Below are 14,266 nucleotides of genomic sequence, written 5' to 3' on the forward strand. Positions count from 1 at the left end.
ACATATTCAAAATTGAATTCTTGCACTCCCCAGACCCTAAATCTTCTCCCCCAGTCTTCCCATTTCAGGAAGTGCCACTTCCACTCACTCAGCTGCTTAAGTCAGAAAACCTAGATCATCCGCGGGATGTTGAAATTACCAGCAACATTTTTTCTTTATGCTTTTCAGGGGTTTAAAATTTTCCTACAATAAACATACGCTTATGACTACATTAATTAACTAAAATTAAAAGAACCAAACCTCGTTCTTTTTGGGTAATCAGAAACAAAACAAAGATTTGCTTAAACATAATGCTTTATAGCCTCTATATTTGTTCTTAGCTGTAGTTTCATGAATGTCTAAATAAGAGTACTAAAAATTAACTTTCACATTACCGGAAGTGTTTGGATCTACTGAGGACATCACAGCATCAGCTTCTATCTAGAAAAGAAAAAAGCATAAGATATACAATTTCATCAAATGTTTTCACAGTACAAGTTCTTAATTCCTGGGGTGCGGAGAAGGAATGTATTTTATGAGAAACCAACTTTGTTGAATCCAGCAGACAAGTAACATCACAGAACAGCTATAATAGTCATTTTTCTCTTCTATTAATAAGATACCAGATGCTAATCTACTACAGACTCTAATGGCCCCCAAAACTTTATTGCATTGACCAAAACAGTTTGGTCATATAGATTCAACTTGGCTGTCACATGTACAGCATAACCTAAAAGGTAACATTTCTGTTTTAGACAAATACAAGCAATTGTTACAATGGCCTCTATGGGTTTACTTAAAAATTTTTTCCTGACTGTAATAGTAACATGATGTAGAAAACATGAAAAATATTTTTTAATTATGAAGAAAAACATCTAAAACACCAGCCATCCAGTGAAAACCATTGTTAACATTTAGGCCTAGTACAGCTTTTTTTCCCCCCCTCCATGCATTTTTAAACTATTTGAGAATACACTGTATATTAAGTTTGGGGACCTGCCTTCACTAAATATTAAAACATAAGCATTTTCCCACATGGTTAAGAGAGCTTTATAAACATCATGGAATTAGAACCTTGGCAACATCTGATGTAGCTTCTCCACCTTGGATTCCATGCCTTGCACTTCCCTGGTTCCTCCTGCCCCTCCCAGACAACCAGTTCCCAGTGCATCTTCTTCATGGAGTCCCCGCCGACCCTTAAATGTGGGCACTCCCCCCATGTTCTCCCCTCAGGACACTGCCCCTCACACGCCGCACACTCCTCTTGGGCAATGCCCCCTCAGTCTCATGTTTTGAGCTACCACCTGTGAGGAATCCCTAATCTATCTCTAGCCCTCACCTCTCCACCCAACTTCAGATTCCTACATCTAAGGGAGGTGGCACAATCTGAGAGCAGATCTTTACCACCATCACCTCAACACCCAGCACAGCACTTAAAAAAGGAATGCACTTGGGGTGCTTGTAGCCTCCTCGAACTTAATATGCCCCAATCCGAACTCACTGCCTTTCCCCCAAACCTACTCCTTCTGAATTTTCTTATTTTCTTATCCCTTCAGTCCTGCTGTCACATCACTCTGATACGGCCACCACAGGCAACCGTGAATCACCAAGGCATAACTTCTCCCACCACCACAAAGCGCTCCCAGACACTTCATATCAGAGTCTACCTCCGCTGCTCTAAATGATGCCCAGATTCCTATTAAAGTTACTACAGAATTAGACCCTTCTCCTTGCCCTCCTCCCTTTCTGTTCTTAATCTCTTCTCTATCTTAGTATTTATCAGAGTTTCATAAGTCTCTCTACACTAAACTGTGAACTATTTCAAAGTAGGGTCTATGTTTATTCACCTTTGTATTTCTAGCAACTAGCAAGTGCTCCTTTGATTAAATGGGAACACAATAAATTTCATTCTGTAAACATCTTCATGAATGCAGAAGTGATTTATTATTTTAGTGCCTTACTGCTTCATGACCTGCATTCAGTAAATATTTCATTTGCTGAAAAGCAATGTTTAAAAATAAAACCCCAAACCTCAACCCATTGTAAGAGGAAAAATCTGTTAAATTTCACAGAGGGAATACATTAAGCGTCACTTAATAAAACTTCATGATTGTTACAAATGATTGTTAAGTGTATAAGTGATTTGCTATATCAGTATTTCACTGTTTAGCGATCTGCAGTAAACAAGCATTTCCTTTGATTAAAAAATAAAATCCAAAACCTCAACCAAAAGTAAAAATCTGTTAAATTTGATGGTGTGTATGTATGTATGTTACCATATCACTGTACTTGTCTTTAAATTTCTCACTTACATGTTCTAAAATTAAAATCAAGTAAATAGATCCAAAGGTGATAAAGGTAGAATGAGACCAGATATCTTTCCAGCTGAACCTGGGTTAAATTCAATGCTTCAAAAGCTGAGTCCCCTTAGCTGACCTGCTCTGGAATTCCAGCTGAAATGATTGCAGGTTAACAGGAGAGCTGCAATTTCTGGGAGCCAGCCCTGAAGCTCCATAATCAACCTCTCAGTAACTAAGCAACCCCTAGCAGTTGAACCTACCTGGGTGGTTCATGGGACATATTTATATCAACAGAACATATTAACAGTGAAGTTGTAATACACTTAAGCATAATGAAGAACAGAGAAGTGGGACATCACGAGGTCCCTGGCTTTGCAGGGCCTGCAATCTGACAGACAGGTAGAGCCCACTCATAGGGAACAATTGGGCCAAAGCAGTTGCCCAGCCACTTTGTCTAACAACAGCAGGAGGGATGACATTCCAGGCAGAGCCCTGAGTGCTCCCTCTGTTTGATGCCTGCAGTTGAATTTCTTAAACCTGGCCAAGATCTTGCCCCTGATTAATTCCAGTTCAGCAGCTTAACAAGAGGGATCCATCACTAGAATGGATGTAACAGACAAGAGGAGCAGCACAAGGACAGGAGGCATAGGAAACCTGTCCTACTAAAATGGGAGATTCACTGAAGTTCAGCTCAACTCTCCTTAATTAGTGCAACCTTTCCTGGAGACCAATGCCCAACAAAATTTCAAATGTACCTAGCACTTGTATTTCTAGGAATTTATTCCACAGAGATATATCCACAAGCAGAGATACAGTTATAAGAGAATGCTCACAGCAGCAATATTTGTAGGAATGAAAAATAAGAGAAACAACTGAAATGACCAAAACAAGGAAACTAGCTAAAGAGAATAGTAAGCAACTATTTTTTTAACGTGCTGTGTGTGCTTTTATGTTCTTCTATTGTGAAGTGAAAAAAGCAAGTTAAAATAAAATAGGCATACTATGCACCCACTTTTCAATACAATGCTAGGCGTGTCTGTCAATACATAGGAAATTTTGGGATGATACACAAGAAACTGTTAATAATGGTAACTCCTGAGGAGTGGGACCCTTTAGTAGGGAGGGAGGGGATTTTACACCCAACTTTATACTTTTCTGGACCGTTTTAATTTTTTGACTATGTAAATGCATTCTTTTCATAATTTAAATGGAGCAAATTTTTTTTTTTTAATTTAAGAAAAAAAGAATCCTGCATGTCACTTCCTCTGTGAATTCCTTCTGTTATCAACATCCCACTCCCAGGCTTCCCTCTTGGAACCTCACTAGCATCTCCTACTTAATATTATTAGCAGCCTGATGACTTAGTCTTGACGGATTCTAATTCATTCCTGAGTTGGATTCTTAAGACATAAGTAAAATTCAGCACTGGACACATCTCTGAAATTGCTCAAAAGGCAGCGGTTTGCTTCATAAACATCCTAAGCTAGCCCTCTGCACTTTACTTAGAATCCATCCACTACTGTATTGTCAGCCCAGTCCCCAAATACAAAAGAAAGTTCTACCTTGGAGGGCTTGTATCCAAACAGCATTACAACAGCAACTTTAAAGTTCTCTCTGCTTAGACAGCCTTTGTTTTCTTCATCGCATGCTTTAAATACCTAAAGAACAGCAAATATCTTTAGTTAATAACACAGAAACCGTTTGTTCTATTATTACTAACTCATATTAAGTTTAGACCTCCCAAACCTAAAACTTAGCCAAGAGTAGGGCTGGGAAATGGAATTTCATTATCCTAATTTTAATCCTCAAGAAATCTTAATCTGCTGGGACTTCCCTGGAGAACCAGTGGTTAAGACTCCGAGCTTCCACTGCAGGGGGCACGGGTTCTATCCCTGGTCGGGGAACTAAGATCCCGAATGCTGCCCCCAGGGCCAAAAAGAAAAAGAAATCTTAATGTGTTAAAATGTACCCCCCAAAAAGTGCAAACGACTTAATCGCTGGGTTAATTCCTTTAAACCATTCGGAAAAATTCTACCCAAAATTCAATCCTAGAATTGGGAAGGTGAGGCAAAGGGGCTGGCTTTGAAAGGGGGGAGGAGAGATGGAGATTACAGGTTGTTATACACAGACTATGTCGCGGAGAAAAGAAGGAATTGGAAGTAGAACACTGGACAGGGATCCAGAAGCCTTGCAGCCCTAGCCTCGGTCATTAATCATGACACTTCGGAACGATAGTCCAGCCCTTATCTGTGCAACAAAGCTGAGTGAGAGCCAGGAGGGGGTGACGGAAGTGAAAGTCCCGGGTCAAGTTAAAGTCGGAGACAGCCCTCCGGACACCTACTTCCACCCACTTCTTGTGTTCTGACGGGCTGGCTTCCCACATCCGCGGCCGGGCCCCGGCCTGGGAGAAAAACATCACGACAGTCACACGGGAGCCGGGACGCCTGAACTCGCGACCTCTGCGGCCTACGCCCGGCTTGCAGCGACCGCCCACCAAGCTCCCCGCAGTTCAGGAAGCTGAACTTGGCCGGGTACCTCCAATGTCTTCTCCCATTGGACGGCCTGCGAGCCACTGGCGTTGACCCCGCAGTTCTAGTGGCCAGAGACTTTGTTTAATAATGTTTCCTTGGAACAGCCTATGGCGGAGGGGCTTCCAGGCCCGCCCCCAGCCTTGGCTCCGCCCCTCTCTTTTCCTCTCTCCCCCTTTTAGGAGCCGCGCCACGGTCTTCTCTCCGCCCCTTCCTGCGGGAGTGCCCCCTCAGCCCCTCATGACCCGGAGGGCTTTAGGACCCAGCTGCGGGCATCCCGGAAGGGGAAGGGGCAGGGCCACTCTGCGCGCGCCACGGCCTGGAGCATTTGAAGCGCGCGCAGGCGCGAGTGGCGGCGGAGGAGCGGGGTCCCCGGCGGCTGCGTGTTCTGGGGGCTTCAGGTGAGTGTTTGCAGGCCGCGGGTTCCGGGGCCTCTGGAGCGCGTTCGGCAACTGCCCGCGCTTTTGCTCCTTCCGGCCTGGAGCGCGGGCAACCGGCGTCCGGAGAATTCTTGAGTGCCCCGCGGGACTGGAGGTGGATCCGGAGGGAAGCGGAGCATCTTGTAGAGACACTAGGTAGGGTCCCCTTCTGGGCCTCGGCTTCCTCCAGTAATAGTACCTCTTTGGCGCGAGCAGCTGCTGCTTGAGGAGACCGGAGTCCTGCTGGAGGGGTCCCCCCGCCGCGGATTCTTACTCTGGCTCCTCCACGTAGTAGGCAGATGGCCTGGAGAGTTAGTGCTAGCTAGCATGTTGGGCGCTTACTCTGTGCCAGGCACTTAACCTCTGTGTTTAGTCTCCCCATAAATGGAAACAGTTATGAGTGTGAAATGAGTGTATGCCCAGTAAAGGTGAGCGCACAGAAAAGTTAGCAGCTGTCCCTTCTTACTCAGTGTACCCCGGAATCAGCCCACTTCACTCCATTCCGAGCGCCTTCATGAGCTACCAGAGTCCCTGCGGGAGCCGCCTCACTTCGACTTTTGTCTCCCTCCAAACCATTCTCCATACAGAGTTGTAGGGAACGTAATATTTTTAAAAAGGAGATCGGACCAAGGTACTCCCCTGCTTATTAAAAGGTGCTCCCCTTAAGTGGAGCCTACTGTTCTTAGAATAAAATCCAGGATCTTTAACTTACTCCTGCCCACCCCCTTCATCCTGGACCACCTACCTGTCTTCCTTACCCAAATCTTTCTGTCTGTTTTTGGAGTTACTACAACCTTGTTGTGGTCTTTGCAGGTTGGGTTCCCTCACTGGGAATACTCTTCTTTCCCTCCCCCACTTTTATTTGGCTGATTCCTTTTCATCCTTCAGAGCTCACTTAAATGTTAAATTCAGGATAGTCTAAGGTAAGGGCATCCCTGTTACTCTCTCATACCTGTAAAATATAATGAATATCTGTAAAGATATCTTGGCTTTTTTGGTTATTTTCGTTTGTGTCCATCTGTTTCTTTCTCCTTGAAATATAAGCTTTCCTAGGACAAATTGTTTCTATGTTGTTAATTTCTTATTCCCAGGGCTTGGCACATAGTAGCTGCTCAATAAATATTTTTCTAATGAACATACTCTGGGAGGTAGGTATGACATCCATTTACAGAGGAGGAAGTTGAGGCTCAGCAGTTAAGTAACTTGCCTAAGTGCACATTTACCAGCTAGTAATGACTGGGTTTGAAATTGGAGTCATATTTGCCCACTACTGGCCACACCTGGCCTCAGTTGAGATTGACTTCCATGCCCTCCTGATGGTCTGCAAGCTCTATAAGAAGGGTCAGCTGGAAGTGTAAAAGAAATAGCCCAGCTGGGTCTGGGATGGTAGGGGGAGAGGAGGAGCTAGCAGCTTTAAGAGGAGTATCCATTTGCATCCACAGATTTTTTTTTCTAGTGTCTAATAGACACTCTAATGTTATGAGTTGGCATCTGGTGGTAGAATGTCTTTAGATTTTTACCCTCCTTGGCATTGTAGCTTAACGCAGTGTTTGCCAAATTTCAGTAATGTGGTCGGTTGCTTCCTCCCCAGTTTTGTCTCACTGTCAACATCTGTACTACTATTTGCTTAATATTTTCATTTGAACCCACTTTTACATAAACACTATCTTTAAGAAGTAAACTTCAGTTATTGTAAATGTAATGGAGCCATAAGATACCTTCTGTTGATGTTAAACCAAAGTGTTACTGCCTGCAGAAGAGCCCAAAGTCCGTTATTTGTTCAAAAGCAGGAATAGAGACATTTCAACAAACAGCTTTCTCCTTGATTAAACTGAGACATTGGATTGGAGTGGGAAAGGGAGGTACTTTCATAATGTAATGTTAGTTAACGTCAGGTCCCAGTCACCTCCGCTTTGGGAAATACTGCACTTTGCTGACCCACTGAATGTCAGATCTCAGAGTCAGCCCACCTGTGTTGTAATTCTGATCCTGGTGTCACCACTTACCCAGAGTGTGGTGTTAGACCTGTGCTGTGCGAGGCACTGCCCAGGGAAGACAAACCGTGAACAAACAGTTGAAGGAAAACACTTAGGTTCTGTCCTTGTAAAGCTATATGACTTGAGTATGAAAGCTGTCTGAGAATGCAGAGAGTCTGGGCCTGTGTGAGAGAGAGATGAAATTCTGATCCCGAAGCCAGATGCAGTCCTCCAAAGTAGAATCAGTTGCTGGTTAATCTTGGTGTTTACCAACAGCTCCCCTTCAACAGGCTAAGCGCCTTGACTGCATAGAGAGGCTGGTAACCTGCTAGGCTTAATGATTTGTTACAGTTTTATTAGCATATTATAAAGGTTTTTTTGCCTTTAATTGGTAAATAATCTCAGGCACATTTTGGATTGTGAGCAGATCCAAAATTTAAACCATGTATAGAGCAGACAAAAACTTTTTTTCTCTAGGAAATATCTTTTTCAAAGCTTTACTTTTTACCCACTTGTCCTTTTTTGGAGGGAATTCTCTGTCCTCCTCCCCTCTCCCACCCCACATGTGGTTCTAGAAAGTGTAGATAATGATAAAACTGAAAAACTTAGAAATCTCCTAAATAGCTCACACAGTCACTAAAGACGAATAAATATTTTCCTTTCAGAGTTCTCAGGATTTTTGAATTCCATTTTATTTATACGTAATTGATCTGGGAAGAGGGGTGGTGGTGACCTCTAAGAGGTCTGTATACATCTCCTTTTCTCAGGCTGGGAGCTGAACCCTTTTTTCACCTAAAAACTCTGAGACCCTCTCTTTGCTTTAGGATGGGGCAGGAAGCTAGGGAGAACAGCCTGAGGAATCTCAGTCGAAGATTCTATTACTCAGTGCCTAGCTTAAGAGCTGGTTTAGAATTCAATGAAAGCTAGAGCTTACAGCAGAGTAGTTTTTCCAAAGATGGTTCTTTTGTTCTTAAATAATTTTTCAGTTGCAAACTAACCGACACTATGGCTCCTTCATAGTGAATTGTGATAGCAGTCTCCAGAGTCTAGAACACTAAAGGAACTTAAGTTTTAAAAAACCAGTCAAAACAAACAAAAAACTGAGCTGTTGAAGTAGGTGTTAAGTAGTAAGTCTGTCTTAACCTCTTTCATGGGAAAACCTGGTTCTCAGATCCTGTAAACTGTAACAATACAGTTCCAACAAGCTGGATTATCTGGTGTCTTAACCCTTATCGGATTAGAAACAATTTAGGGAGAAAAACCTACTCAGAGTTCAAACAGCCTCTAGAAGTGGGCTGAACACAGGGGGAAAGGACAGAGAACTTTTAGAAAACAAGACCTAGACAGAGTGTAGGGCCCCTGTTACAGGAGCAAGTGTCTCCATCCATCTGTGGTCCCTACAGCTGTGGCTGCAAAACACTGTCCATGCCAGGTGGGCTTAATAGTGACCCTGGGCCATGAAGAACGAGTCAAATTATTGTCTAGATGCACTCTGCTTAAAAGCTTCTTGAAATGTGTAATTTACAGGAGAAACTTTATCTGACTTGGTCATTAATTGAAAAAGGTGAGAAGTTGTGCAAAGTGATAGATACCTTAAAAAAATATACTTTTTAGCTTGAAACATGAAAGTATATTCATTTGCAAGTCTTTCAGTGCAGAATTTAGCCTTTTTTAAGGAGTGGGGGTCATGCTGCAGTCTGTCCTATATCTGCACTCATAACAGGTCCTGCTTACGCTCTAGAGCAAACATGTAGACACTACGTCCACAATCTGAGTACAGACTCTTGAGTCCTGTAATTTTCCTCTGGGTCTTGTACTAAAGTGTATTTTTTTTGTTTTTTGTTTTTTTAATCACACTAAGGAACTGCTCCTTAGTTATTTGGGAAATCTACTTAGATAGCCCTTTACCCTTGAATTGGTGACATTTTGTAGGTAAGAAAAGCAAAAGTTTCATCTGTTTTCCTCTTGAGAGCAAGAAAGTGGAAGTTAAACTGTGTGGTTTAAAAAACAAAGTAACGTTTTGCTTTAGTACAAGTTCTTTCTCTGCAGGTTTTCGTGGTTTGATTTAGGATTAGATAATCATTAAGTCAGTTGGGTCCTCATGGAAGCATCCCTAGATAATGTATATATAGAATTGATCATTTGATACTGTTTTGAGGATTTTGTTAAGCTTTATGGTAAGTAGCTTATCTTGGGGGAGTAAGAAGTAGTCCCTGAAGTCCTTTGGGCTCCCATACCTGGGTGAGGAATAGGTGATAAATTCCAATTTGACCTGAAATTCCTTAAACTGACCTTAACCCCAAACACCTGTTGGAAGCTTCAGGGCTAAGAGTGGACATTTTTGTTTTGGACTTTGGCTCAAGTCCATTTCCTCAGGCATTTAGGAACAAGGTCTAGGTGGAAGGACAAAGGGAGTGAAGCAGAAGGTAAGCAGGATTTTCGCCGTCACTTTATTTGCCAAGTTCTCATGGCAGATTGTGGTGATGTGTCGTGAACACCCACAGAGCAGCTGATGTTAGTGACACGTCTTGGCATCTGGTAAGTGTCAGGTGTGCTGTATGTGTCCTGGAAGCTCAGGACACGGAATTTGAGAGCAAGAGAATGAGTGTGCCGGTGGCCTGATGGATGGGAAATAACGAAATTTCCACCTTTCATTTCCAGAGGAAGTGTAATGTCTCAGGAAGGCAGTTACGGGAGGTGGACGATATCCAGTAGTGATGAAAGCGAGGAGGAAAAGCCAAGACCGGACGAGCCATCTACCTCTTTTCTCCCGCACGCTGAGCAGGGAGCAGCCAGTGAGGCAAAGTACACCTGTTCCGAGGCTCGGAAAGCTGCCCACAGGAGGAAGATCGCACCCGTGAAATTCAGCAACGCAGAGTCCGTTTCAGAAGCTTCACCTCCCAAAAGGCAGAAGGGCGGTTCCCAGGAAGACCTGGGCTGGCATCTCTCCAGCAGTGAGGATGAGCTGCCACCAGAGACGCAGCAGCAGCGGGCTAAGGACACGGGAGTCAAAGAGGAGAAAGGCCTCCCTTCTCCCAGAGATGGTGCTGTCGCGGGAGCTGGGCATCACAGCCCCTCGGCCGGCCACGGGCTTGAAACGTCAGGGGAAGGCCAGGACATCTGGGACATGCTGGATAAAGGGAACCCCTTCCAATTTTACCTCACTAGAGTCTCCAGAATTAAGCCAAAGTATAACTCGGAAGCCCTCCACATAAGGGGTGAGTGAAGCCGGGGGTCCGGGAGCTGCACTTGTGGGGCTCCCCCTCGAAAAACAGGAGGGCAGCCTAGAAGGGATCTCTAAGAACCCTCTGAACTTCTCTCGGGGGGAAAAAAAAAACCCATTTTGAAAGCAGATGCATTCGTTGGACAGCAAACTGTTTGCTTAGGTCAGGAAGCCAACGGGTGTCTCCCAGAGCCCTGTAGATAACCCTGTTGGAACCCCTTGCACAGTGCTTAGAATTACTTAACTTGTAATTTGAAGGTTAAACTTGGTCGCTGACACTTAATTAACCAAGTAGCCAGCCCTTGACAGCAATAGTTCTCTCTGGTCCCTGGACCGGCAGTGTGGGCGACACCTGGAGCCTGTTGAACATGCAAATTCTCGGGCTCCTCTTCAGATTCCCAGCGCCAGACTCTGGGAGCCCGGCCCTGCATTCTCCTTTCACAAGCCCAATCAGGTTTGAGAACCATTGCTCGAAAGCCTGGTTTTGCTTCCTGGCGCAGAAGCAAAACAAGAGTGCCCTGATTTTTGGTTGCTGTGGTTAGTCCTCAGGGAGTATCTGTGTGATATTGTGATGTATACAGATATTTGGTCTTCACTCCGTTTATAGTTGGGGTTTGGTTTTGGTTTGTGTCCCAGGTTCCTGAAATAGCTCCAAGGTAATGAAAGGTGAAAGGAGCATCTTTCGTTATTCCTAACAAGCCCCTTTCAGCCACACCGGAGTGGAGTGTATGTTAATGCGATGACTTTCCGAAAGCCCCTAGGAAGGGGGGTGCTGGTTGCCTGGGGAACCAGCCTGGTGATTAAAGCTGGAACTTTCTGCCCTAACTCCCACCTCCGGGGAGGGCAGGGGGACTGGAGGTCGAGTTCACCGCTGAGGGCCACTGATTTAGTCAGTCTTGCCTGTGTAATGAAGCCTCCGAAAAAGACCCCTCACCGGAAGGGTTCACAGAGCCTCCAGGTTGGTGCGGAGGAGGAGGTGCCAGGCCATGACTCACCTGCAGAGGGCACGGCCGCCCCCCGTCCCCCATACCTCGCCCTGTGCATCTCTTCATCTGGCTGTTCCTGAGTTGTATCCTTTTATAATAAGCTGGTAATCTAGCGAGGAAAGTGATTTTCCGAGTTCTGTGAGGCCTTGCAGCAAATTATCAAGCCCGTGGAGGGGATGGTGGCAACCCCCAATTTATAGCCGGTCGGTCAGAAGCACAGGGGGTCCGGGCCTGTGACTGGCATCTGAGGTGGGGGCAGTCCTGAGGGGTCTGATGCCACCTCCGGGTGGATACCCCTCCGGGTGGATGGTGTCAGAATTGAATTCAGTTGTAGGACGCGCAGCTGGTGTCCGTGGAGGATCGGTCTGTGTGGGAACGCCCCCCCCCGCCCCCACCGCTGCACTTGGTGTCAAAATCTTTGCCTGCAGAGAGGAAACAAGGGTTTCCTTTGAGAGAATGGCAGGGCCCCTAGAATCCCAGACACAGGACCTGAATCCCAGCCTCACCACCTGCTTGCTGTGTTGGTAATTAACAAAGGACCTAACATTCTTCAAAATTTCAGTTCACTCACCTTTAAACTGGGGATTCAGAAAAAAGGGAGATAACACATGAAGTGCCCGGCCCAGTATATTCACATGGCAGATACACAAAATAAACGTTGTCACCCTTATTTCACATTACCTTTCTTGCCCACATTCAAGAATAGATTGTGTTCACTGTTAATAGTGTTTTAATTATATATCCAATGTATAATTACATCTTATGTGATATATAAATGTTGGTATATTTAATTCCATACTGTAAAGAGTCTGATTCTACAAGATGTTTGTTTTTCCTTTTTGCAAATGTCTAGGTGCTTTGCAGAAATACAAGGTAGATCTCAGTGTTTCATTTTATTTGAGAGAGATTGAAACAGGAAATAGAGAACTATGCAAGGTTTTGCTGTATATAATAAAGTGATAAAGACTGGCTATTAGCACCAAGATATGGAAGAAGGAGAGGTAACGTGATAGGAGCTGTTATAGAGATTATCTCCTTTAATCCTCGAAACAGCCTTATGAGTAGATGTTACAGTTGTCCTGCTCGGATCGGTGACCGATGTGCAGAGAAGTTAAGTAACCTGCCCAAGGTCATAGAGCTGGTAGGCGGTAGAACTGGGATTTGAATCCAGGCATTCCAGCATCAGAATGCATGCTCTTAAGCGTTTGGTGTACCCCTCCAGCAAAGGCCATAATTGTAGGTTGTTTAGAAGATCTCATGGAGGAAAAGGAACCTCAGATGGGCCTTGAAAAATGGATACAATTTAGAAAGGTAGAAAGAGGAGCGGCAGTGGGGGCGAAATGGGGGCGCCACGCTGCAGTTTCTCTCTTGATTGTGCAACTCTCCCTTTAAGGTAGGAGCTTCCTTAGAGGACTTTTTCGTTCTTTTAAAATCTTTGTTCTCTGGCATTTATCTCTATGTCTGGAAGACAGGAGGCACTCAATAAATATGGGTCAAATAAGTGAACGAGCCCAGTCTGAACCCTCAGGGTTGGCTTGGTGGTTAGAGCGGAAGTGCTGGAGCCAGACTGTCTGTGTTCACGTCCCGACCCTGCCTGTCCCCAGCTGTGTTGCCACGCGCGGCCCCCTAAGGAGAGACTCCCCATCTACAACGTGGGAACGACAGACCCCCACGGACAGAAAATGGCTGCGAGGAGTTGAGAGTTAACACATAGAAAGTACCAGGAACAGGGCCTGGCACCCGAAGGGTCCTGTCCAAGTGAGGCTGTTATGATCGGTGGTGGCGATGAGGGTTGTGTGCTTCCTCTCAGGGTGTAGAGACGTGGCTTTCTGTTTTCTCTGAAGTCAAGCCTGAGTGGGTGCAAGGTGGGCCCTCCTTAGAGATGACCTGGGTGCTAGAAATATGAGCTTGGAGCTGCCGGGGGGCCTCTGCCCTCCCTCCACGGGAAGCAAGAGCCCTCAGGCTCCAGAGAGCTGTCTTGCTAGTCCCAGACTGGGGAGGTTTCCTGGCGAGAGACTTCAATGAGTACTTGAAGGAGGTAAAAAATTAAGAGATCTGGAAAGAGGAAGGACACACATCGTTATTATTGTCCTTATTGGCAGTTTGTAAAATTGCCCAGTCATCCAGTACTGAAGTTGTAGCTCTTGATTTTCCACTATGTTTGGTTAAATAATACTGATACATAATAAATATTATTAAATAGCCCAGGGAAATTTTCTCTTGAATTTTATGGAACATTAGAGTCTAGCCTTGTAGTACCTTTTCAGTGCATCATTTTCTAAGCCAAATTCTCGTCAGTGACTATTTAATAGGTCAGTTGTGATTATTATTACTAGGTAGTCTTTATCAAAAATATGAATTAGGTATAAATGTTTTGTCTCCCCAGATATTTTATCTCCTCTATTTGGGACACTTGTTTCTTCAGCTCAGGTGAGTTTACAGTTTTTTCTTTGGACGGAAGGGGCAAATAACTCTGTAAGAAAGTGAGCAGGGGGACCTGTGGGCCAGTCCTGTGCAGGGTCCCTGAGATGGCACTTACCTGGAGGCTGGCACCAAACGCCGCAGCTGTGGGATCCATCAGCCTGGAACGTGGATGCACGATCACTGGGGCTTCTGGCTCGATTGGGCCATAAGGACTGGCCAGGAAGTCACTCTGGAAATTCCAACCTGAGGGACTTCTCTTTGGGACACTAATAATCTCACAGGACTCTGGTGCAACTCCCTGGGAGTGTGGGTAGAGAGGTGAAGGCCATGTCAAGTTTGATTTGATTTAGAGAAGTAAATGAGAAATTTCCTACACCCTCCAAAGAGAAGTGAGTAGAAGTTATGGATGTGGGTACGTCTGCATGTTTGAT

At 44.9% G+C, this 14,266-nt stretch overlaps 2 protein-coding genes across 35 annotated transcripts in view; one reads left to right on the forward strand and one right to left on the reverse strand.

Annotated features, from left to right (window-relative positions):
* LOC130707593 (EF-hand calcium-binding domain-containing protein 11-like) overlaps positions 1-4,778 on the reverse strand; it is a 215,245-nt gene extending 210,467 nt beyond the window's left edge. For 31 of the 34 annotated variants that reach the window (XR_009007494.1, XR_009007492.1, XR_009007486.1 and 28 more), the window contains exons 1-3: positions 4,621-4,778; positions 3,842-3,937; positions 375-420 (exon numbers count right to left, since the gene is read on the reverse strand). Coding sequence is in view for 22 of the 34 variants with exons in the window: in XM_057542835.1 (XP_057398818.1) it covers positions 375-420; positions 3,842-3,937; positions 4,621-4,695 (217 nt within the window). In the remaining 12 variants the exon portion in view is untranslated. Of the gene's footprint in view, positions 1-374; positions 421-3,841; positions 3,938-4,620 lie in introns of those variants that run through there. The other 3 variants (XR_009007493.1, XM_057542842.1, XM_057542826.1) reach the window with 1 other exon arrangement.
* Positions 4,779-5,035: 257 nt separating this feature from the next.
* The window catches only part of LOC103001858 (tyrosyl-DNA phosphodiesterase 1), a 75,376-nt gene continuing 66,145 nt past the window's right edge, over positions 5,036-14,266 (forward strand). The window contains 3 exon segments of the mRNA XM_057542477.1: positions 5,036-5,208; positions 9,864-10,420; positions 13,798-13,841. Coding sequence (XP_057398460.1) covers positions 5,048-5,208; positions 9,864-10,420; positions 13,798-13,841 — 762 coding nt within the window. The 5' untranslated portion in view covers positions 5,036-5,047.

The sequence above is a fragment of the Balaenoptera acutorostrata genome, chromosome 3 (genome assembly GCF_949987535.1).
Source record: "Balaenoptera acutorostrata chromosome 3, mBalAcu1.1, whole genome shotgun sequence".
NCBI lineage: Eukaryota > Metazoa > Chordata > Mammalia > Artiodactyla > Balaenopteridae > Balaenoptera > Balaenoptera acutorostrata.